This window comes from Pteronotus mesoamericanus, unplaced genomic scaffold (assembly GCF_021234165.1).
Source record: "Pteronotus mesoamericanus isolate MK-2021 breed Mesoamerican mustached bat unplaced genomic scaffold, CSHL_Meso_final contig_1242, whole genome shotgun sequence".
Taxonomy (NCBI): Eukaryota; Metazoa; Chordata; class Mammalia; order Chiroptera; family Mormoopidae; genus Pteronotus; species Pteronotus mesoamericanus.
In genome coordinates, this window is record NW_026555053.1 from 2,791,928 (window position 1) to 2,817,481 (window position 25,554).

Sequence of the window (25,554 nt, forward strand, 5' to 3'; positions counted from 1 at the left end):
CACACCCAGACCAGCGCTCAACTGCGCCGGCCACTCAGGAGCCGCTTCTGCCCTCAGACGCCGGAGGCTGGCTTCCCATTGGCCAGGCGTGCGCGAATGCCCGCCTTCCGGAAGTTTCAGGATGGCTTTCCCTGAAACCCCGCCTTGAGTAGTCGCAGGGCAGAGCTCAGAAGTGGGTTCGGTCGGTTCTCAGGTTCTCAGCAGGCGAGGTCCAAAGCGGGAGAGCCCTCCTACAGCGAAGCCAGGCCGGGAGCCTGGACTGCGAAAGTCGCAAGTTCTTTCGTCCACGCACCTCAGCGAAGGGGCGGGCCGCGCCGGTTGCCGCCCCGGAAGCGGAAGTGAGGGCGCCGCGGGGGTCTTGTCCATTGCGAGCTCAGCCCGGCGTCAGTCGTTCCGCCTGCCGGTCACATTGCTCCGCTCTCTGCCGCCGGTCTCTCTCTCGCCGTCCCCACCATGGTGTCTCTAGATTTTTTGGACGATGTGCGGCGGATGAACAAGCGGCAGGTGAGGTTGGCGGTCCGCTGTTTCTCCAGGCTCCCCTCTCCCTTCGACGTTGCCACTGCCGAGTCCTGCGGGCCTCTGGGCCCCTGTGTGAGGGCCCGAGCGAGTCTGACGCCTGGACCACCTCTTTGTGGAATCTGAGGCCAGAGGTCGCTTTGTGTGCCCCCTGTTATTTTGAGCCCCTAGCTAATTCAGGGCCTTCTAGGGCCGGAGCGGGAAGTTGAGTCTTCACCTTCCATCCACCCCATTGAGGCAGAAGATCAAATGGAAATCGGAGGGCGCTTTGTAGGTGAGAGTTGGAGTTGCTTATTGTTTTAGACTTGGTAAGGCGGCCAGCTCAGGGTTTCCCCAGTCGCAGCGGCTCCCGATGGATTCTGGAGACTAGATTGAGCAGTTTACTGTTGCTGGGATGCTCGGAAGGGCGGTTGTAGACCCCACAAAAGCCGTCCTGCTACTTTCTGTCGGTTGCAACCGTTCCAGTACAGTTGGGCCCCAGCGGCCTGCCCTGACTTCTTGGACCGCCGCGGACTGGAGTTGGAACAGTTGCTATACTTGCCCTCGAGTCCGTTTAGCAGTAAGGTGGCAGCCTTCAGAGTCCTCGGGTATACCGCCCAATATTAGTGGCACACGAGTCTTGAAATTCAGATCTCCTGATTTTGTCCTTAAATCTTACTCCGTCTTGAACTTACAGATCGTATACCAAGTGGTGTTGGGGATGCTGTTGTGATTATTTAGTCGTTAGGAAAGTTTGCTCCTTTTGATCTTCTGTGTGCCTGTCGGCAGAGCCTGGTTTTGCTTGCCTCGGGCCTTTTTACAGTATTTTGCTGTTAAGAATTTTCCCAGTGTCACTATTAAAGATTTCTCTCTTGGACTCCTATTTCTCAGGATTTGTAAGTACCATTTAAGGAAGTAGATAATGCAGCCTCCCCTCAGTCCCCTTCAGACTGCAGCTAGCTCAGTGGCAACTTCTCTTAGAAATGTTTCTTAATTCCTTCAGTGATAACTGATCATACTTTTCAAGTCGCACAAAAACGGTTATGTCTTTAAGATAACACTTCAGAATCTCCCTTGTTGTATAATGTCTTTTTCATCTATACGTGAGTTTCTGGGTACCCCAGACATTGCTCTGAAAAAATACTTATCTTGGGCCTACTATTTATTGTACCCTATGCTAGATACAGTGAGAGAAAGTGCAAAAGTAATTAAGAGAGATTATGCCTTCCAGGGGCATAAATGTGTAGAAGATGATTAAGGCAAAACAGTAACTATTTTGAGCTCTTCCTATGTGTAGAGTGCTTTATATACCTGTGAGGTCGGTAATCTTATTCCCATTATACAGAGCAAGAAAATGGACAGCTGCCCAGCAGTTGTGAGGGGGAAACGACGGGAGGGTGGGGGGTGTTGGATAGCATGGGAATGGGGCGAGGGAAAATAATGACTTGAGGTTTTTTACCCGTGCGAAACTTCTGGGCCAAAGGATTGACAGTGACTTTGGATACTGAGAGCTCATCACATGAAAAAAAGGGAAAGTAGAAGTTTGGTTTCTCTGAAAGTACTTCTCTGAAATTGTTGTCACTGCATAACTTTTCCACTTATGCCTAAATACATATCATCAAATGTCTGATGAATATGTTTGAGTTGTAATTTTTTTCTTTTTTCTTATCGAGTCCGTAGAGGAATAGTTTGGTACAATAAACTACATCCATTTAAGTATACGATTTGATAAGTTCCTGCAGTTACATACAACCATCGCACTCACAATAGAGAGCGGGAGTCCAACCGTTTGGCGTCTCTGGGCCACACTGGAAGAAGAGTTGTCTTGGGGCCACACATTAAATACACAAACACTAACGAACACTGACGAGTAAAAAAAGATCCGTGCATAATTTTCGTGATGTCTGCCACCACAGATAAGTCCAAAAAGTCCTCATGTAATCACCCTAATTATGCACTGGCCCTTTCAATAATCTTTTAAAATCGGTGAGCAGGTCCCAAGTTTGTGATCACTAATATAGAAAATGTACATATCTAAGTAATAAAACTAAGTAATGTTTTAAGTAAATTTATGATTTTGTGTTGGGCCACATTCATAGCCATCCTGGACCGCATGAGGCCCACAGGCAGCGGTGGGACACCCCTGATACAGAGCATTTCTGTCCCCTGCAAGGTCCCCATGCCCCTTTGCGGTCGGACTCTCCTTCAGCACTTGGCAGCCACAGATTTGCTTTTTGTCAACATAGGTGGGTTTGCACTTTGTATCAGTGGAATCACAGAGTATGTATTCTTTTGAGCTTTGAGTTCTAATTGATTTTTAATGCCTTACTCAAGACTTTTATTACGTGTAATATAATTTTGGGGGGTCTGTTTCACAGTTTTCAAAAATAAAGTGTTTCATTACCTTCACTGCATCCTATGCAGTATTGCCAGGTTCATCTCTCTCCTCCTCCAAACCTTCAGTGGCTCCCCATTTTCCTAGAAAGGCCTTCGCTGTAAGACCCAGTCTTTTTACAGCCCGCCATTTCCCACTGTTTCTGGTTTGTCCCAATTTGCTTTTCCTACCTATTTCATATCAGTGTCTCTGTGAACATTGTTCTCTTCAAACCTTATGTGTTTAACTGTCTTTTGAACTTTTCTTGTGTTCTTTCTGAGTCTTTGTAGGCTGCCCTTGAATATTATGTGATCTCTTAAAGTTCCTTTAGCTGTTACATACTCCTTTATTTGTCTTCTTCCCTCTGGAGTGTGGCTCCTTTCCTGGTGTATCAGATAACCATTTTCCTGAAACTTTTCTTAATCCATGAAGTTCTGATTTGTAGAGATTGCCTATTTCTATGGTGTAAATACCCCTAAGAGGGCTAATTTCAAGCTGCTGACATGACATTATTGAATGTAGAATTAGGAAGAGATACAGTAGCATGCAATTGTAATTTCTACTTCATAACTAATACAGAAAAAAATAATCTTAAGAACAGAGATAATAAAATATAGTAAAATAATTAGGAACTCATGAATTTAGAACATTTTTTACCTTTGTTTTTAATGTAATTTAGTTGTACTAATTTAAATAACACTGTTTAACAGTCAACTTGCAGAATTCCTTAAAATTTAGCAGGATGGCTCTAGCACACCACTGGTTTTCGATGCCCATTGAGATGACCTTTGAGTGCAGAAAAGCCTATTTAGGGTTATCATTTAAAAAAATACTGGCCTTGGCTGGTATGGCTCAGTGGATTGAGTGCCAGCCTGCCAACCAAAAGGTTGCCACTGAGATTCCCGGTCGGGGCACATGCGTGGGTTTCCGGCCAGGTCCCCAGTGGGGGGTGTGCAAGAGGCAGCCAATCAATATATTACCGATGTTTCTATCTCTTGCACATCGATGTTTCTCTCCGTTTCTTTTTCCCTCCCTTCCCGTATCTCTAAAAATAATAAATAAATAAAATCTGTGCAATAAAAAAATACTCAATTTGTAAAAGCTAAAAATTTAAGACTAAGTTCTTAAAGGTTTTAGAATGAGTTTACAAATCTATTTAAAGCTTAGCAAATTTTAACCATCACTTTTAAGGCCTTTGAATATTTGGGCTGTTATACAAACTTAAACATCTTAAAGACATTACATTTAATGTTTAAATTTTAAAAATTTCCTTTTTAAGAATACCAGTTTTTCAACAAACACCACTGAATATTCATGTAATTTTTATAAATTCTGAGCTCTTAAGCTCTCTCAAATGTTTCAACACTATATAGATAACATACTTTCTGATTAAAATAATACATCTACAACAATTGGTTATACATTGTAAATTGGAATTACAAACCTGACCTATACTGTAATAGGCCAAATTCTCTTAAATTTTACAAATACTAAAATTCCAAACATGTACAAAGTCCTTAACATTAAAATGTTAACACTACATGTATTTTTTTTTCTGTTCATAATTATTTGAGGGGAAGGTCAAAAATGTTTACTCACTAAGGAAATGTGTCCATCACACCAAATCATTTTTATGTTCCTTTCACATGTAATTTTTGGAATTACGTCCTCTGCTTTCTGAGAATTCTTAATGACTGATGGATATGGGCCAGAATGTGATTAAATCCATGTTTGAGCCCCATGATGGGATTACTCTGACTTTTTGTTTTCCTGCCTAAATCAAATGACGTCAGGACTTGGCAGAATCATCTATTCTTTTTATATCTTCCTATCTCTTAGGATCACTTAACTCTTAATTGCTATTGCAGTGATATCTGATTGAGTTTTGGGGATCTTTGGTAACTTTTTTTTTTTAATTAATTAATTCATCCTTTGGTGAAGCACACAGAAACCTAGGAGATTTCCCTTAGACTTGGACCTAATATGAGAAAATGTGCAACGAGTAGGAGGTGGAAGCAACACAGAGGACCGATCCATTCCTTCTTTTGATTATTGGAAACTGACCTGATCTTGTTAAGGATGGAACATCTTTATCACTGACAGGGTGTCAACATTCAGGAAGAGATTGTCAAGTTTTGATGTAGAAATACAAACATCAGTCTCCATTACATACACAAGAAATTGTAAGTAAAATTATGTCATAAATCACACTTACTATCCAAACAGATATTCTTCTTGAGGACTCAGAAATCTTTCTTTACCTCATGTAACTTTGAGCAAAATCTAGAATATAGCACCATAGTAAGAATTAAGGCATTTGCTTGCTGTGGTTCTTAGACAGTTTTGTGGGGTTTTTTTCTTAAATTCATTTTAGAGCGAGAGGATGGGCAGGGAGAAAGAGAAAGGAACATCGGTTTGTTGTTCGATTTATTTATGCATTCATTGGCTGATGCTTGTATGTGCCCTGACTGGGGATTGGACTTGCAACCTTGGACTACGCTCTAACCAGCTGAGCACCTGGCCAGGGCCGAACCGTTTTTTCAGGTGTAGAGTTCAGTAGTATTAAGTACCACATTATTGTGCAACCAATCTTCAAGACTTCATCTTGCAAAAGTAAAACTCTGTGCCCATTAACAACTGCCCATTCTCTCCTCTCCTCAGTCACCATTCTACTTTCTGTCTATGAATTTGACTTTTAGTGCTTTTTTACTCCTGTTGTTCATCTGTTTTCTATTTCATTGATTTCTGCTCTAAACTTTCCTTTCTTCCTTGGTTGCTTTGTACATAGTTGGCTTTTTTTTTTTATAGTTTCTTAAAGTGGAATCTTGGGTTATTGTTTTAAGGTCTTCTCTAATATACGTATTTAAAGCTATAAATTTCCCTCTAAGTTGTGCTTAAGGTACATTCCATAAATTTTCATATGTTTTTGTTGCCACTCAGTTCAGAATATTTTGCAATTTCCCTTGTGACTCCTCTTTGACCCATGGGTGACTTAGAAAAATGTTGCTTAATTTCCAAATTTTTGTGGGCTTCCCAAATTTCTTTCTAGTGCGTATTTCTAATTTAGTTCCACTGTCGTTGGAGAACATAGTTTGTATGATTACCGTGTTTTAAAAGTTGAGACCCTTTTTTGTTTGCTTAGAGCCTGGTCTCTGGAGGATGTTTCCTGTGTGTTTGAAAAGAACGTGTGTAGAGGGGGTGGACGGGAAAGTGCGAAGAGGGGTGAATGGCGTGGAGGAGACTTGACCTGGGTGGTGAACACACAGGACAGTAGACAGGGGAGGTAACACAGAACTGTATTCCAAGACCTGTGTTTATTAACCAGGGTCACCCCCATAAAGTCCAATTAAAAAATTGAATGAATGAATGAATGAAATGACAAGCATGTATATTCTGCTGTGTTGAAGGGAGTGTTCTGTAGCTGCTATTTTTATTTGATGGTATTCAACGTCTCCATATCCTTGCCTGTCTCTGTCTCCTACCAGCTGTTGAGGAAGGGATATCAAGGTTTCTACCTTGTTACCCTGCGACAAATCCTACTTGCTCATAATACATTATATATATAGTTGGATCTGATTTGCTAAGATGTTGCTAACAATTTTTATATCTGTGTCCGTGGTAACTGTGGTGTCGTTTTCTCGTAGCGCCTTTGTGCGGTCTGGGTGTCAGCAGTGCTGGCCTCACAGAACGAGTTGGGAGGCATTCCCTTTCCTCCGATTTTCTGGAAGAGCTGGTGTAGAACAGTCGATGGTTTTTTCATTAATTGCTTGGTAGAACTCACCAGGGATGCCATCTGAGCCCGGAGTTTTTCTTTGTGGGAAGGTTTTTAAACAATAGATTTAATTTCTTTAATAGATATAGACCTGTTCAGATTATCTATTTTTTCTTCAATGAGCTTTAGGAATTGGTGATATATTGGTATAATATTCATAATACTTATTATCCTTTTAATATTGGTATATCAATGCAAGTTAATATACAATTACTCTGGTGATGTCACCTCTCTCAGTCCTTCCTGATTATTCTGGCTAATTGACCTCAAAGAACCAATTTTTCGTTTGATTGATTTTCCTTATTGCTTTTTGTCTTCTGTTTCATTATTTCTCTTCATATTTTTAGTATTTCCTTTCTGTAAGTTACTTTGAGTTTCATTTGCTTTTCCTGGGGGTTTTTTGTTTGTTTGTTTGTTTTGTTTTGTTTTTTCAGAGACAGAGAGAGAGGAACATTGATTTGCTGTTCTACTTATTTGTGCATTCATTGGTTGCTGCTTCTGTGTGTCCTGACCAGGGATCGAACCCATAGCCTTGGCGAATCGGGGACAACACTCTAACCAACAGAGCTCCCTGGCCAAGGCCACTTTTCCTACTGTTTTAAGGTGGAAGCATACTTGGGAAAATCTACAAATATTTGGAAATTAAATAGTGCATTTCTAAGTAACCCACGGGTCAAAGGTGAATCACAAGGGAAATTACAAAATATTTTGAACTGAGTGTAAACAAAAACATGGCATATAATGTAAGGCCTTTACTGCTGTAAAACCCCCTCTACTTACTGCTTTAGGTATTTCCCACAAATTTTAAATAAGAAAAGATGTGTTTGTATTTACTGATACATACTACTCCTAATGCTGCTTATTCCTATGTGTAAATCCAGATTTCATTTGATATTTTCCTTTTGCTTGGAGAACTTTTTAAAAACTTTTTTTTTTTTGTATTGTAGGTCTGCTCATGATGAATTATGTTAGTCTTTGTGTCTTTGAAGAGGTTTTGTTTTGCCTTCATTTTTTTAAAGGAATTTTTCAGGGAATAGGATTTTAGGTGGAAGGTTTTTCTCTTTGTACTGTGAAGAAGTCTGCTGTTATTTCAAGAACTCAAGCTATTCCTGCTCCATGTGAGCGTTGAGAACTGTTCCATCTGCTCCTTTCAGACGGTTCTTTCCCACCCGTGGTGGTTCCCTCCTGGGCACGCGGAGGGGCCGCAGCTGAGGACTTGCGCGGAGACCCCCTGCAGACCTCTGTGCGGCCTGTGGGCCCTGGCTGCCTGGGCCTCCCCAAACGCCCGCTGTGAACCCTCAAGTCGGGAGACTCCAGCCTGCATCTGCGTTTCCCGTCTGCCCTCGCTCTAGAAACGCTCCAGTCTGTGAGTGGAGCGATCACAGGGCCCCCTTCTTTGTTTCTCCTTCCGGAGTGACCACAGTTGTGTGCTGCTTGGACACAGCCTCGCGTACAGTGTCTCAGAACCTTCGTTTCATCTCCTTTGTCCAGTGTTTTAGTTGTTTTGGGCAGGGAGGTAAATTTGGTCCCTCTCACTGCAACTTGGCCTAAACAGTCCATTTTTGAGATTCACTTACGTTGTGTGTGCCGGTAGTTCATTCTTTTCTCTTCCTGAGTAGTAAGTTCATTACATGGAAATATGGCAGGTTATTTATTCATCTGTTGATGGAATTTTTTTTTCTTTTTGTTTACAGTTTGAGGCTATTGTGAAGGAAGCTATTGTACTTCTGATATATAGATATGTTTTCATTTGTCAGATTGTAACATGGTTTAACAGATTTTTTTTTCCTGTTATTGGTAAAATTATGCCTGTTGGACTCTTCAGGTTGTTGTTATTATCATTTAAGATTCTCACCAGGACCAGCAGTGACTTTATTGGGCCATAATAGCGGTGTCCGTTCTGAACATGCTTGTTGGTCCAGGGCCACAGGTTCATGGCCAGCGGCTGTCGGTGTGTCCGCCTCCAGCGTCCCAGCCTCTAAGCGCTTCTGAGAGTTAGAAAGCAGGGGAACTGGGCCTATGGGTTGTGAGTCTGTGGGTTTCTGGTCCTCGGATAATACGTAGGCCAAGTGCTATTTTGTTGCTTCCACGGTCACTTCTATCTTTGCTTAAAATTGCTGGAAGTCTGGCTTCTGTGAAAATACCCTATGTGTTGAACTTGAGATATCTCTTACAAGAGTAGAAATGTAATTGTCATACGTGAAAGCTAAGATAAATGAACAGATATAACTTTCAGATATGGCCTGTTAAATGGCAGTATTTAAAATTACTGTCACTGTTATTTTGCTGAAATTTCTGTCCTCAGTTGTATGTCTTTAGTCCTCTTCATCTAGAACAGTGTTGCATGTTTATTTTCATGACACTGAGTTTTTGAAGACCAGAACAGTTGTCTTATAGGTTGTCCACATGCACATGTATTTTTAAAATAATGAAAGTGAACTTACATGGTACATATTTTTGAAAGTTTTGTTTTCTTACTTTAAAGCATTTCAAGCATGTCTTTTCAGGTTCACATTTAAAATGATGCGTTCAAGGTTCTCCAGGCTCTGGGCCCGATGTGCCTTTGCCTGTCTCCTTGGCACCTCCAGCCCCGCCTGTTCCTCCCTGAGCCGAGTGCCAGGAGCCGAGCCTCGCTGCCTTCGCCCGTCGCCCGTCGTCCGGCCTAGGCCAACACACTTGGCTCGCATTCTTTGCCTTGCTTGACAGGCCTTTCTAGTACTATTTACTCAAGTCATAGACTTTTATATTTGTCACGTAGTGGAAGTGTATTAAGGCAGAAAGAAGGCTGCCCTTCCCGTCCTAGCTCTCTGACTGACCAGTTGTATGGCTTTGATGAAGTCACTTCCTCTCTCTCCTCAACTGTAAAGTGAGGGGTGGGATTAAATGTCATTAAAGAGCCTGTGATTATCAAGGGATAGAGGTAGAACTGGAAGGACTAGAGGAGTGTGGAAGCAGAGGTTTTCCACTGTTGGCTGGTGTATATGATGAATGTGATTGAATCTGAACTGAATGGTTGTGAAGTCCAAATGAAATACCTTCTGTGAAAAGTTCTGGAAACAGTAAGTTGTATAAATGCAATGTACTTCAGCAGACAAAACAGAGCTGGTACTTGGGGTGAGAGAGAGGGATGTTCTAGGATGCTGATGGCATGAGTGTTAGGGAAGTTGAAAGACTGTCTCCCACCTTCAGCTGCGCTAAGGGTGCGACTTGAAACTTGAAAATGGCCTCTGCGGGCACGTGCTCTCCCAGAAGGCTGAAAGCAGACCTGCACTAACCTCTCCTCCTTTGTTCTCACAGCTCTATTATCAAGTCCTAAACTTTGGGATGATCGTCTCCTCGGCGCTGATGATCTGGAAGGGGTTAATGGTCATAACTGGAAGTGAAAGTCCAATTGTAGTGGTGCTCAGGTAAGAGTCGCTGTTTTCAGGCAGGGGATTGCGAGGCACTGCTTGCGAAAAAAATTGCAATGTTGAATAATTGTTGTATCATTCCTGTACAAACCGCTCCTTCCGAGACGAGGGCCTGGAAGAAATGTAATTGCTGTTTTTCAGTTGTGAGAAATTCTCAACAGGTCAGACCCTTTACGTTCAGACCCCAAAGGGGCTTAGGACCGCTCCTCTGTGAGCTTTATTTTCAGCACATTTCTGAAGACATACTTTATTTTCTGAAATGTCTTCTTATACTCTTCCCTTTGATACATTAGGGCTGATATTTAGTTGTGAGTTTGCTAAATTACATATTAACTCCAAATCAAGAGTTTTTGGGCAGCATGTTCTCAGTTTGAGTACAAAAGCATCACTAATTATTTTCATGTTTCCTGCTGACCTTTAAATATCACTTCTAAATAGACTTCAGGAATATTGAATATACTAATGCCATCTCTTAAAGTGACAAATACTTGTAGCACTGAATTTTTTCTCCAGTGTACTTGCTTCCTCCTCCTTATATTCCTACTCTTAGTACTTTAAAAACCTAACTTGCTCATTTTTGGAGAATTACAACTTGGTTACTTAATTGAATCATTATAGTTCTGCCTTAATTTGGGCTTAATTATATAAGCTCTCCCAAGTCTTTTCTGAAGCTAATGGAGTGTAAACATAAAATAAACCAAATCATTAACATTATCTCAAGTCTGGTTCATAGTATATTGCTTTTACCAAGAGGGAATTGATTCCCTCGTTGTCATATAAGGTACACTTCCAGCAACAAGTGATGGGAAGCACTAGGTCTCCAGTGTCTCACGTATTCTGTTTACCTTACTTCTGTTTTTATTAATAATCAAATGCAACTGTAACTTTAGCAATCCAAAGAAATGTATGGATTTTATTAGCTGGGAAAGTATTTAATGTACTGCTCTGGGAGTATAGAGACTCGGATCTGTCTCTTTCGTGTCTAACTACAACCGTGGGCAAGTCATGTATTCACTGAACCATAGTTTCACCTGTACAATGCGGGCCAAACACCAGAAGGCTAGAACTAGGTTATGTCAGAGGACCTCTCCAGATCTGCAGTCACGTGGCCCTCCGTTCCGGACAGTCCTGAGCGCAGCAGCGCGCGTCCGCTGGTGAGCTGTGCAAACGCTGAGCGGGGGCCGCCCTGCCGGACACTGCGGGGGAGGAGCGGGAGGCCCGGGCAGGCTTCCTGTGGCGGTTCTTCGGGGATCACTTCAGATTGAGTTTCCTTCAGTGGCGGTGTTTAATGACAATCTAATGACCTTTAAATCCAGATGTTGGAGTGAGTAGGGGATTAGACTGAGGACATGCTCATTGGTGGGTCTGAAAAGAGCCCATTTTGCTAGAGCTGGAAAATTTGTATGATCAGCTGGGGCTTCCAAGGGGTGTTTGGGTAACTTACGTGGTATATTTATGTACTGAGCTTTTCTGATTGCCAGTGTGGAATAAAGAAAAGCCATTAAAAGTGACCAGGCCCCACCAGAGGAGAGCCTGGCCGGGACGGGCAGGAGGAGCCGTCCTTGGAGAAAGGCGGCTCGTGGGAGAGCTGGGGCCAGCGGAGGGGTCGCTCGTAGGACTGTTGCGAAGCCTTTGGGGGTGAAGACAAATACTTTCTTCCTCTTTATTTTATTAACTGACGTTTCAGGGAGCATTCAGAACTTTTCCCTTTACAGAGCTGATGTCAATTTAAAAATGTTTAAGTGATGTATATATAGTGTCTTACAAGTTTATCATGATTGATGTTTAAATTTAAAAGTATAGTTTGGTCAGATAGTGTTAAGGTTACTAATAATTTTATTTAAAGTTCAAAAAGTTTCCTGGTTTATTTCTTTAATGGCCCTCTTACTTTATCCATGTTTAATTGCCATCTATATCTGAATTCTTAAATCTTTTTATTTCTCATCTACCTTTCTTCCCTGGTCTAGACTCTTGTTTTTACCACACGCTGGACTTCTGCATGTGCATGTCAACCAGGCACTTGAAATCCACGTAATAAAAGTGAAATTCATCTTTCCTCACAAACCTGTTCTTTCTCCTCCTCCTTCTGGACCGTCGCTGCCATCTGCTCAGTGTGGAGAGCCTGGGAGTCGCCGCGGCGGAGCCAGCTGGCCGTCAGATGTGCTCTTTGCCCGTCTCGGTTCTGCCGTGTTTAGTTGTCCCCCCGCTGCTGTTCTATTTCAGGCCCTCGGCGCTTCCTGCCTGGGCCGTTGGAGTGACCTTTAAAAAAATGCTTTTTTGATCAGGAAAAAAGTTAGTATATTTTCATTATATGAAATATTGAAAACATAAAAATCTGGGTGAAACTACGTCACCCAGAGTTCTGGGATAATCGTCATTGTTAACGGTTTCGTCTCTTTTTTCATGTATATTATTTCTTACATAATTGAGGTAACGCTGTATAGACATCGTTTTCTCTGTATTTTCCCCCTTATTTATTCTCCTGTGTCCATTTTTTAAATAACACTTTTAGTATTTGTCAAGTGTTCAAGTATAAGTAATGGCCTGGACAACTGGTCTCCCAGTCTACCTTTTCATCTGTCCCACTTTACTCATTAATTCAATAAATATGTAAATGTCTTCTCTACAGTCTATAGCTTCTGAAGTGATGTTTCTTAAATGCCAATATTATTATGATACTTCCTGTTAAAAATTCTAGAGTGGCTTGGAAACGATGTAGCACAGTGAGAGTGGGTTCTGTTTGCCTACCTTGGGTCAAGCTTTGCCTTTACCATTTTCAGGATGTGTAACTCCAGGCCCCCCCGATTCCCCGTCTCCCTACGGACAGGGCCCAGGGCCTCCAAGCCGAAGTGTTTGGGCTTTGTTGTTATTCCTGTCTTCATTTTATTCCCTGTCTATCCATTTTCTTCTTACTAAACCTGTTGTTACTGAAAACTGGAGCTTGAGTTTCTGAAAATATTACTGATGGGCTACTTCTTAATAGAAAGAAAAGGTTCATTAATTAGTACAAATGTGTTAGGACCTTTGAAGCACTTGGCATCAGGTAGAACACGTGAGAAGTGAGAAGTCTGTCCGCACTAATTACCGTGGATTTGTGTCCTTTGCTCTTTTCTGAATCTCTTAGGCAAAAATCTCTGCTTTTGTCCTTGGCTTGCTTTCTTGTTTCTCTTTTTAAAATAAATAAATTTATAACACAAGCATTATCTCAGTAGCTGACTGTTCTTTGACTGGAAGAGCTGTTCTCCCTTCTTCATGGCATGGAATCATAAGGTCATCTTGGTCTGTATCTTTATAAATGGCAGGAGAGGATGATCCGGTTCTCATTTGAATATTTTAATACGTTTAGTGTTTTCCGATGAAGCGAGAATAAGGGCAGTGATTATAAAGTTCATTCTTTAATATTCTGTTTGTCACTTGAAATTTTAAAAGGTTAAAGAATTAGTAACATTGCCCTTTTCAAAAATTTAAGCTCCTTTGAATAGCAATGCTTGAAATGGAACTAGTTAATGAATGCCAATAGCGGAAAAAAAAACTTGTATAAGTCATTACTCTGAAGAAACCATATTTTTAGAACAGTATACATTTATGTTGTCGTTATATTTGTTAAGGTATAGAGTATATTTCAAAGGTGATACTTTTGATTGTTCTCTTGAAAGGTGATACCTTTGATGGTTTTGTTGAAGTTTTGAAAGTAATTTTTAAACAGCCTACATTTTATGTTGTCATTATATTTGTTAAAGTATAGAGTATACTTCAAAGGTGATACTTTTGATTGTTTTTTTGAATATCTAATTTTGAGAGTAAATTTAATCTCAGGCTTTCTCTTTGCTGTTATGTTCTTCCTCCCACCCCCAGCGGCAGCATGGAACCTGCATTTCACAGAGGAGACCTCCTCTTCCTCACAAATCGAGTTGAAGATCCCATACGAGTGGGAGAAATCGTTGTTTTTAGAATAGAAGGAAGAGAGATTCCTATAGTTCACCGAGTCTTGAAGATTCATGAAAAGTATGTGCAAACTATATGTTTCCTGTTTTAAAATGTTTTTATGTTTTGCTGTTTACAGTATTTAGTTTGATAGGCTAAAGATTAAGGAAGGTTGGGAAACTCCTAGGTCCTTCTTCCAGTTCATTTTTATGAATGCCTGAAGGCTTGGTGAAATTTGAAAACAAAATTGTTACTTATTAATTCATTTATTTCCCTAAAGGTTTTTCTGGACCTTTTTCTTGGTTCTCTTCTGCTTCCCAACCAGATCAGTAACTCTGTATATTCCAAAACAATAAACAACTTAATGAGCCTGTTTACCTGTGTAGGAACATTCCTCTCAGGTGATACGGGCCTTCAGGTCACTCAAAGCAACTTGCTTACAATGGCATTGGTTACGTCAAGCGCCAGAACCATTCTGCCTAACATTCCCCACCTCGTGGTCAGCTCTTGTCATCTCACATGCCTCTTCCTTCCGGAATGGTTCCGGAGCCTCTGAGGGGATGGAGGGACACAGTTGTCACTTTTTGTGACGTTAGTTGTCCGTATTAAGGACAAAGGCCACAAGAATAGCGTACTGTTTGTGTATGTGTGTGTGCATAATATAGATACCCGCCCCCCCACAAATGACGTAAAGGTTGATCCCAAATAGAATCTTCTTTTTAAAAAAAAAAACACAAGATTTTATTTATATGTATTTTAGGGAGAGGAGAAGGGAGAAGAAAGAGAGGGAGAGAAATACTGATCAGCTGCCCCTTGCAAGCCCCCAGCCTGGCACCTGGCCGCAACCGAGGCCTGTGTCTTGTCCAGGAATCTAACCAGTGGCTTCTGGTTTGTGGGACAACCCCACCCACTAAGCCTCACCAGTCAGGGCCCAAATGTATTAGAATCTTCTGATATAATGGATGAGGGAGCCTGAATATTTTTTAAAAAGCAACGAACTTTTAAGGCAATCGAACAGACATTTCAAATAAGAATAAATTCACCGATTTTTTCAAATCCCAAAGAAAATTTCTAAAACCTAAGTTATTCTCTTAAACATAGACTCTTGCATTTTAGAATTAGAAGGGATATATGTAACAGCTTCAGAGTCCCCTGCGGGGGTGGGGAGCATGAGAGTGAGCCAAAAAACCTCACCTCCCTGGGCCTCAGTTTCCTTATTTGTAATATAAAGCAGTTTAGAAAAAGGAATTAAGGGATCCCTGAGTTTTAAGCCTGTGCTTCCCTGTCCAGCTACATAATCCTCAGCCCCGCCCTTCAAATCTACGGCCTTTCTAGACTAGGGAAACTTCGAGAAAGGAAGGAGAAGAGGAAACTGAGGGTGAAGCAGGCGTCCTGCTCAGCGGGGAAGTGAGCCGGGGGCACTGGGCTTCCCGCGCCTACGCCTACGGAGCCCCTACGGACCCCCTACGGACCCCCTACGGCCCCGCGGCCCCCGGATGAGCACTGCCCCGCCCCGCCCGCCTCTAAGGCAGCCCGCCTTCTCCACCTCAAGGAGAGGCCACTGTCGGTTGCTGCTTTTGAAAATCTCTGTAAAGCGCCTAGTTTAGGAGAGTTTTCTTCACTGGTGAAGTAGAGATCTGCCCGCTCTGTTTCTTCTGACTCGAGTACATATTTTGAAAGAGATAATTTGAAAATGGCATTCTACTGTTGACTAGGAAGGAGTTGTGAAGGTTTATTCAGCACGGGTAGCGTTTTCCAGATTCTTCAAGTGATTTTGTGTTGTTTGTTCTCAGCATTCCCTGTGTGGACAAAGCAGAGCCAACCTCCCCTGCATTTATCAGGGAAATCAAATTAAATCCAGACTGTGCTTCAGGGAGAGCAGAAATTGTCCACTTTTATGTGTGATCCTTTGCAGTCCAGTGAGGTTTTTTTAAATTAGTTCATCTTGTTTTAGGGCAGTGTCATGGACAACTGTTATGTCAACTGCAGATCCCTTAAGTTTTGAAAGTAATTTTTAAACAGAAATTTGAATATTTTAAGATGTATGGTACTTTGCAGTCCAGGGTTTTGGTGATTTATTTTCAACTCTTGAGATGCTTTCAACCTGCAGGACTGTTACTGATATTCCGAAGTTCCAATTTCCTTTTTTCTTTCAGAGAAACTAAAATACCTGGTTGTAATAATCATCTGACTTAATGATATTAACATTGTTTTTAAATATGGGACCAAATAACCACCAAAATGGATTGAGTGTTGTAGCCAGCCAGTCTCGTGTGTTTTCAGGCTCGTTTTTGCACTGTTCATTTCTTTCAGAAATAAAACCCTGAGCTTTACGGAAACGAGAGGTAGGAATTGTTCAACTGACCTCTCTCTTCTGTTTTCCCTTCCTTTCCTCCTCTACCCACTCCTTGTATAAGTTTCCTTTGTCAGTCTGTAAATATCACATAAAGCTCTTTTATTCATATTTCTCCATCTTAGGAACATTCTCATTACATGTGTATTGTTACACGTGATGCTGCATGAAATTGGAACATACAGAAAACAAAATCACATGTAATCCTAGCACCCAGAGATAATGTTATATTTGGGGTAATTCTCTTTTTGTTTTATAAATTTACTACACAGTTTATATTCAACCACCTATAAAGTGGTTACTTCTGCTTTGCTCCCATCACAGTATTATGATGGCTAAATTAAACTGTAAGCGTGCTGAGGTCCTTAGAGGTAGATCCTATTAAATATTTGGCCCCTGTGCTAGCAGGGGGAATGTGGTCAGTCAGCATTTTGGGCCTATGAGTTGTGAGGGGCTGGAGTAGGTCTAATAAGGGCCGGGTGCCACCGGAGAATATTGGTTACACTATGAAGCAGATAAAGGAGACCTTGGCTTTTTCCTATAGTGGTGTCTTCTGAGCCTATTGGTGTGGAGGAGGGGGTAGATTGGGCGCGTTTGGTCGGCTGACAAATCAAGCCTCTTGGAACAGTCCAGATCTCCCGCAGGGTCCCTTTCCGTTCCCGGGGAGTTCCCCATTCCCCGTCGTTGTCTTCTGTTGGACGTTATTTCCCTGACCCTCTGTGGCTGCCTTGTGTTCGGTGTGTTCGCGGTTGACTTGGCTCTTGCCTCCTACTGCTCCCAACTGGCAGGCGGGCGGCGGGCGGCCTCCGCCCCTGCCCTCTTTGCCCTCTTTGCCCTCTTTGCCCTCCAGCGTTTTTCAGACTCTTGTTTTCACTTAGTTGTGAGCTGCAGATTATTTTTCTCTGCATTTTTTTCTTATTGGAATCTTACTTTTAATGTGACTGTTTGCACCTAGCTGTTTTTGGCGTTTGCAACACCTCCCAATTTAGTTTTATCTGCAGATTTAGCTGTGGTTAACCCAACTCACTTGAATTAATTGTAAGATAGGTTTTTTTTAAGATTTTATTTATTTATCTTTAGAGAAAGGGGAAGGGAGTGAGAAATAGAGGGAGAGAAACATCCGTGTGTGAGAGATACATCAGTTGATTGCCTCTTGCACACCCCCAGCTGGGGACCTGGCCTGCAGCCCAGGCATGTGCCCTGACTGGGAATCAAACTGCTGACTTTTTGGTTCACAGCACAGCACCCAGTCCATTGGCCACACCAGCCAGGGCAGTTTTAAGATAGTTTTCATCAACTGTAAAATGTACTTTGCTTTCGATTGAAATTTAAAATTACTAGAAACCGCATGATTCTTTAGAAGAATTAACCTAGTATGTTTCTGATTAAGAAAGATACTATGATTTTTGCTAACTTTTAAATATGGAGAATTTCTAACTTGCAAAAAGTAGACAAGACAGTGAACTTCCATGTACCTACTACCCAGTCCCAGCAATTATTCATGTATGGCAAGTCTGTCCCACCTACAGTACCACCTTTTCCCCTCTTCTGCCTGTATTATTTTGAATCAAATCATAAATATCATGTCATATGTACATATTTTGGTAAATGTCTATGAAACATAATCACTGAGCTTTTTTTAACGGTTAGTTTCAATTCAGATTCAGACAAGGTCCTCAGTCGCAGTTGGTTGATACGGCTTTATAGTCTCTTTTATTTAATACATAAATTACTTTTCCAACTTTTTTTGTTCTTTGCAACTTACTGGTTGAAGAAATTGGGTCACTCTGTAGTTTTACATAACCTTCATTTTGCCTCTTATATCCTGTGGGGTAGTTTAATATTAGTGTTCCTTTGCTCTCTGTATTTAAAAAAAACTTGGTAGCTTGTGTTTATTTTAATATAAAAAGGTGATTATACTGCATGCTATTTTGTAAACTTTCCTTTGCTTAATACAATGTGTATGATCTTCCCATGTCCTTAGTCTTCTGTAACATGTCCTTAGTGCTTGCTTAGGATCTCGACTCCTGAGTGTTAGACTTTTGGCTTTTTTCCAGTTTTTCCCTGTTATAAAGCTACATAACTGTTAACATTCTTTTAGCTAAACAAATAATTATTTTGATCTTGGGAACGGTATGAAAATACCACAGTTCCACAGGAATTTTTGGTTAACAAGAGCAAATTTTATGCTTTCGAATGACATCAAGGTATTTAATGACATGGATTTCTTCTCTTACTCTTTTGTAAGGCAAAATGGACATATCAAGTTTTTGACCAAAGGAGACAATAACGCAGTGGATGACCGAGGCCTCTATAAGCAAGGACAACACTGGCTAGAGAAAAAAGACGTCGTGGGGAGAGCAAGGGGGTAAGCACAGAGGGGAGCGTTTGCTAAGTTTTTCACGTCCCTTGGAACATGGCCCGCTCAGTCATATCGTCTGATCTCACGCAGTTGGACATAATGGTTGGGTCCTGGCTCTGCCCAATCACCTCGTGTCCTTTGAAAAAGTAGGCTTCTTAAAATGCATCCAAAACTTGAGATATACGGCTCCAGAGGGGAGGCGAGGAAGTACAGCAAAGCACTATTAGTGATGAGGTGATGAATTGGAGTGACAGTGTTAGAAATTCATTTGTTCATTTAATTCAGTCAAGAAATGTTACTGGACACCCCCCGTGCACGCCAGTGCCGGTGCCCAGCCAGCCCTGGGAGCCGGGCGGTTCCAGCCCTGCTTCGTGGACCTTCCGCTTCTTAAGTGCTTACGGAGTCAGCAGCTGAAAATGTTCATCCCAGTTAATTTGATCGTATTAATTTACTTCATACTGTTTTATTTCTAGTCTTGAAATTGACTGAGGTCACATGAAATTTAAAAGTTATATTAAGCCTGTTTGTTTCAGATTTTATCAGGAGAACAGATGAGTGGAGGACAGGAATTGTAAGTGATCGGTATGAGGAAGTGTGGGATCCTAACTGCCTTCATGTATTAATAGTGTTAACAATAACTGACATCCATTAGCATTTACCCTGTGCTAGCAGCTCATTCAAAGTGCTTTATAAGTATTACTTCTTTTTAACTTCAAAACAACCCTAACATTTCCATTCTATAGATGAGGAAACACAGGCGATTTAGGTTGCTTGTCTGAGGTCGCGCCAATGGTAAGTGGCTGGCTGCCCCGGAGCCCGCTTCCTCAGCCGTCGCTCCCCTGTCGCAGGCTCAGCAGCTCCGGAACGGGGAGCTGCTGGTTCTCGCGCCTCAGATGCCACACGGCACTCTTCCCGCGGGCCTAGAACGGACAATGTGGACTCAGGTGATTTCTCTCATGGCACATAAACTAATATCATTTCATGGCACATAAACTAATCACTAAAAGTCTGTGTCACATGAAAAAACAGATTTTTTGCCAATCTGACAAAAGAAAATAGGTATACTTTTGATTCATTCACATTGGATAGCTCTTGTTGTGTTTATTATCATTTTTTTAAAATTTGACCTCTAAGGGAGAAGAGGTCAGTGCCCGACTGAAGAGTCAGGTATTGCATGTTTTAAACATTTGTGCAGCCCACCAGCTGAAAATCGCTGCTGTGGCGCGCAGGCCACCACACCAAGGAACTCGGTTCCCGTAGAGAAGAGTGTGCGAGTTACTAAGTGAAAGCGGCCACAGTGACTGCATGAGAGAGGCTCAGTTTGGGGCCAGAGAGCTGATGAGAATGAGAGCCCTGTGCTTTGCCTCCCGCACACCTGGGGTCTTGCTGGGCGTGCTGCCAGTTCGGGAGAACTTCCTTTCCTGTGATGGAGCCAGGCATGCCTTTATCACCCAAATTAGACCATCAGTGTTTCTGGGAAATCTGTTTCCCCATCTCTCTCAGCTCCCAGGATGCTGCTATTACGGTCATTCAAACTCATCAGCTTCTTGGAGTCCTTTTGTTTTTAATTTTAACTGTACAGATTAACTTAGAAACATAAGGAAATAACAGTCATCAAAAAGCAAAGTCTTCTTCTGCTTCCCCTCCATAAATATTTAACTTTTTGGTGTATGCTGTGATAGCCTTTATGTATAATGATGTGTTTGTTAATGTATAGATGCGTGTTTACATAATAAACGTTTTGTGTAGAGGGAAAGAATGGTCCCAATTTATAGCCTCTTCTTCGTCCTCCAAGGTTATCAGTATCTTTACAAATCAAAAGATTTATCTCAATATCATCATTTTCAAAGCCGTATGCTGTTTCACTGTATGGACAGACCACATTTTTATTTAGACAGTCCCCTTTTGTTAGATGCTTTGATTGTTTTCTTTCTTTTTTTCTTTATTTTTAGACAGACAGGGAGGGAGAAGGAGAAGGAGAGAAATAGTGATGTGAGAGAGAAACATTGATCAGTTGCCTCTCGTGCATGCCCCAACCTGGGACCAAACCTGCAACCCAGGCCTGTGCCCCAATGGGGAATTGAACCAGCGACCTGTTACTTTGAGGGATGATGCCCAACCAACTGAGCCACACCAGTCGGAGCTGATTGTTTTCATTTTTTTTAAATTATGAACAGTGTTAGGATGAACATCGTTACATATATTTCTGTTCTTTTGCCCAGTCATTTCTTCCGTAGATTCTTAGAAGTGGAATTACTGGGCGGCACAAAGGCTTTTGGCAGATTTTTGCCCTAGTGTTTTATTTATGCTCCTTCCAGCATTGCAGAGGGTGCCCTTATCTGGATGTTGATCATTGGGTGTTCGGTGCTGCTCTGTCTGCTCACTCGGGCCCCTGTTTGGGCACAAGATGCATCACTCTGTGAAGGGGAGAGGTTTGCACTGAAGTAACTTGTCTTCTGACAAGTTTTTGAAAAATCATAAGCTATATACAGTGTTATTTCTAATTCCATATTGAAGATACAGACCTTGTTGTAGAGGATGGAGTAGCCTGGTGCTTTCTGAAATGAGCGGCTCTCCGTGCGGTGCCAGCATCCGGGCCCGAGCCGCAGGGCACAGATGTTAACTGCGCAAATCCACTTTCCACTGACGGACCGCCGCTTTCCTTGACGCACAATGGGGCGCCTCACCTCTTTTCGTGGAAATTGTGTTTATAAAGCCCTAAACTGATATTTCAAAGTCAGACTGTACCCAGACCTTGAGAGTAAAGCTTTCTCGCAGATCATGCTGTAACTGTGGGACAAATATCCGTGTGCATTTAAAAATTCTTTTCAAACAGCTGCCTGCCTGCACACTAAAAAATTTTACACGGAGGCCTAAGGCCCTCAATAAAACAAGTATAAAAAAAAAAACACCTTTGTTTAAATATGATTCACATGTATTGGAATGTGAAATTCACCATTTTAAAGTGTACAGTTCGTCAGGGTTTATCGTATTCATGAGGTGTGTGCTACCGCCACCGCTGTGTAGCCCCAGAAGTCCCCACAGCCCAGAAGGGAAACTCGGTGCTCATTTGCAGTCACTGCCCACCCCTTCCCTGCAGCCCCTGGGACCCCCGTCTGCCTCTGTCTCTGGAGATCGTTGCCTGGCCTGGACAGTTTGCAGTATCGGAATCTCACGCTCTGTGGTCATTTATGGCTGGCTGCTTTCACGTCGCACAAGATTTTCAAGGTTCATTCATGTTGTTGCATGTAAGGGAAACAGTTTTAGAAAATGAAGCTAACACTGAACCAACTAAGTACTAGGGGTGATCCTTTCTAAATTCAGGGAGTTGAGAAACGCGAGAGGACCTGTTAGTCAAAGAAGAGTTGGCAGCAGCGGGAGAAGAGAATGAAAGCTGGTGGATCAGGGGAGAGAGGGCCGTGGACATGGAAGGGGGGAATAAAAAAAATACAGAAGGGGAGACGTAGTCGAGCTCTGTGTTGGCCGAAATCAGTTTTACAGATGAGGATTTTGAAATATTCTCTTTACTTACCTTGAAGAGGTTATTTTGGGGTAGAAACAATGATCCTTTTTAAGGCAGGTGTTGGGGTGCAGGCTTCCCAGATGCAAATCCCTTTAACTCTTGACAGAAGGACGTCCTGCCGCACGCCCTCAGCAGCACTGCGACCCAGACCCCCAGGACGCGTGTGTGCTCTCATTCCACCTCCTAGAAGGGGACTGGGCGCGGGCCACTGTTGGGGGTGGCCGTGTGGGCAGCATTCGGTTCACTTACGCGAACCCTTCTGCTCCTCACCAGCTCTGCGTTCGCAGGCTTCACCTGCGCAGGGCAGCGGGGGGTGGGGGGGGTGGCATCTGACTGGCTGGGAGGTGACTGAGGACAGAGGCTCATGTACTCGGTCCGTCTCTGTCCGTGGAGGGAAGTGGCGGCGCCAGTCACTGAGTCTGTCGTGGGGCTGTGGACTGCCTGCCAGACGTTGTCTTAGCTTTTGCTTCTGTTACTGCCAAAGATCATTGCACTCATGGTGGCAAGGAAAAGCGAACCTCAGGGACCAGTGTGTCCGTGGAGACCTCAGACGGACTGCGTGACTGCTGGGAGCCAACGGCTGCGGTCCCTGAGCTTAAATATGCTTGTAAGGAGGGAACAGCGAAGGTCTCTGCCCGTGAGAGTTGCTGCGGGCTGATCATCAGGTCAGAATCGGCAGCTTGATACTGTCTTCATAGAAATTATGGGTGCTTTTGTATCTTCGAATCTGCATTTTACCATCAGGCTTTTTCTTTGCTTTCACATTCTTACATTAGGTGAATTACCTTTATTGAATACTGTTGCTTTTATGAAGGTGTTATAAATGAGACAAATGAGATTACATTAAAGAGTTACCACATGAAAAAGAAAAGTGTGTATTAAAGATCTAGAGAACATCTCTCTGCCCTCCTTTCTTGGCTGTGCCAGTCTGTGGTGACTGTTATTTTCAGCTCTTAAAGGTCCCAGGGGTAGAAACCAAAGTGTGGGCCTTGTGAGGGGATACTGTCTGCCACCACATGTCTGTTCCATGCGTGTCACATGCTAGATCTGTGCTGCATGTACCTCAGTGTGCAGGGACGTCATTTGGGCCCCACCTTCCAGAGATGCTCTGACTCAGTAAATCCAGGGCCAGTACAGTGATCTGCATCCGTAACAAGCTATGCAAGGGATTCTGACAAAGGAGGTCTAGGTTTTAAGGAACTTCAACTTCCAGAGTGGGAATTGGGGGGTGAGGGGAGAGAAATGGGACTGGGCCACGCTGCCAGGAGGGAGAGGGGCAGGACAGGGTGAGGACTGGAGGCAGGAAGCAGAAGGAGTTGTTAAAAAGAAGTGAAATGTACCGAAGACAAAATACCTGTTTTTCAGATTTGCCTAGGGCTCTGGTGGTGGAGGTGTTATGTGGGAGGTAATTTCTGTTTGCGCACCTTTGCAGTGATTCAGAGGTTGTAGATGTTCAGGGTAAAAGTGTCTGGGCCGTTCGAATGCGTGCGAAGGTCATTTTTTCCTTCAGCCCGACCTCGCCTCTCCAGGACGGGGTCAAGGGCAGTATCACCCAGTCCATCCAAGTCCAGTGCAGTTTCCTCCCACGTGAAGGAACCGTGCTAACTTTCTCTTTCTCCCCTGAGTTCTTAGGATGTGGAGGAGTCTTTTGCATTGAGGGGAGAGTTGAATTCCTGGGAGACAATGAGATCCCCAAGGGAAGGAGGAAACAAGAGGCCTGGACATTCAAACATTCAGTCAGGCAGTACCTGCTGTGTGCGAGGTGTTGTGTTTGGCCTTGAGGCTCTGTGGGGAGCAAGATTGGCATCGTTTTTGCCCGTCTAGAGCTTGGAGTACACGAGGAGGGACAGGCGCTGCGCAGCTAGTTATCCATCTGACTGTGTCATTAAAGCTGGGAGTGAAGACTTCAGAGGGCGTATGTCAGGTGCTAGGAAATTATTGAACAGGTGGTTTTACCTGGTTTGAGGGGACAAACTTAAGGGCAAGAGGAAAGAAAGAACTAGTGAAAAACACAAGGCTGCAGCAGCCCAGAGGTGGGTGGGGAAGTCGGTTTGTCACCTGTTGCAGAACCAAGGAGAAAGGGATTTCACAGGCAGGTTTGCGGTCATGGGAGTTCGAAGCTGCGGAATAAAGGACGATGGGAGCAGAGCCGGCCAGGCGGCAGGTGGTTAGTGAGTGAGAGGGCGAGGAAACCGTCAGTGCTGGAATAGGGCTCTCATTCCCACTTTTTGGACACTTAGCATGAAGTACCTTGTAATGTTCTGGCTCTGTCTGCCTTGTCTCCCCAACTAGATTGATAGCTCCCCGAAGGTCATGACGACAACCCCGCCCCCAGCACTGAGTCAGCAGCTAGAACGAGTCACCAGACAGAGGCCCAGGACCTCGGATCTGGAACTGGGTCTACCGCTCAGAGGCCCGTGCCACGGGCTCAGCCTGTTTCCTCATCTATAAAATGGTGATAGTCCTAACTCCCCTCGCGCCGGGCCGTCCGGGGGGTCGGACAGGAGGACGGCACGTACGAGCAGACTTTGTGAGCTGAACATTCGTTTTCTGTGGAAGATCCTGCGAATGTTCAGTAAATGATAATAGCTACTTCGGAAGTTCTGTGACGATCAGTTTTTTTGTTTCTTTGTTTAGATTCGTTCCTTATATTGGAATTGTGACAATCCTCATGAATGACTATCCTAAATTTAAGGTAAGATCCTATACTTCATGCTTCACTAAGAAGTGATCTTTCGCTAAATTTTGGAAACTGTTAAATGGATTACATGTAAAAGATAGAAGACTAGTTGGAGAGCTGAGTAGCCGGCCCTGACTGCCCTGCGTTTCTTTTGCAGTACGCCGTGCTCTTTCTGCTGGGCTTATTTGTGCTGGTTCATCGTGAGTAAGAAGCTGCCTTGCTGTCCCTGGGAGATGCCCCACTTTTTGTTACTGATGTTTGGAGTTGCTGTTGGTCTGGGAGCGGAGCGGAGCGCACACAAGCTGGCCCTTCTTGGTAGAGCTGGTTTGCGTTAGTTTATGTTTCCACGCCAGAGTCTGTGGGCGGGCGCGTGTGCAACGCGGCATGCGCTCGAGGGGACTCTCAGTCACAGGGTTTCATGTTGTCATTGTCACACTTCCGCATTTTTGTACATCGGTGAATTTTTTATATTAAAAGGTTGAGCCAAAGCCCCCAGTGTTTGTATTTTGAAGCCAGGCTTCACTTCTAAAGTGCCTACAGAGTTCTGTCGAGGAACACGCAGCTCTGCCCGCGTTCGAAGCGCCATCCCTCCTCATGATGGTGCAGACTGAGGTGGTCGGAAGTCTTAACTTTTCAAAATTTTAAATAAAAGACTTTGCAT

The 25,554-nt window shown here is 43.1% G+C and overlaps 1 protein-coding gene across 3 annotated transcripts; it reads left to right on the plus strand.

The window, feature by feature from the left end:
- The first annotated feature begins 328 nt into the window (after positions 1 to 328).
- On the plus strand, positions 329 to 25,554 carry SEC11A (SEC11 homolog A, signal peptidase complex subunit). 3 transcript variants are annotated; one of them, XM_054589234.1, is made up of 6 exons: positions 332 to 504; positions 9,939 to 10,048; positions 13,907 to 14,056; positions 18,577 to 18,696; positions 24,851 to 24,908; positions 25,051 to 25,554. In XM_054589234.1, the coding sequence occupies exons 1-6, from the start codon at positions 454 to 456 to the stop codon at positions 25,099 to 25,101; spliced, it is 540 nt and encodes a 179-aa protein (XP_054445209.1). In that variant the 5' UTR covers positions 332 to 453; the 3' UTR covers positions 25,102 to 25,554. The 3 variants fall into 3 exon arrangements, with proteins under 3 accessions (XP_054445216.1, XP_054445223.1, XP_054445209.1); XM_054589241.1 differs by lacking the exons at positions 24,851 to 24,908; positions 25,051 to 25,554 and adding an exon at positions 24,506 to 24,608 and having other exon boundaries at positions 329 to 504; XM_054589248.1 differs by lacking the exons at positions 24,851 to 24,908; positions 25,051 to 25,554 and adding an exon at positions 19,224 to 20,936 and having other exon boundaries at positions 329 to 504.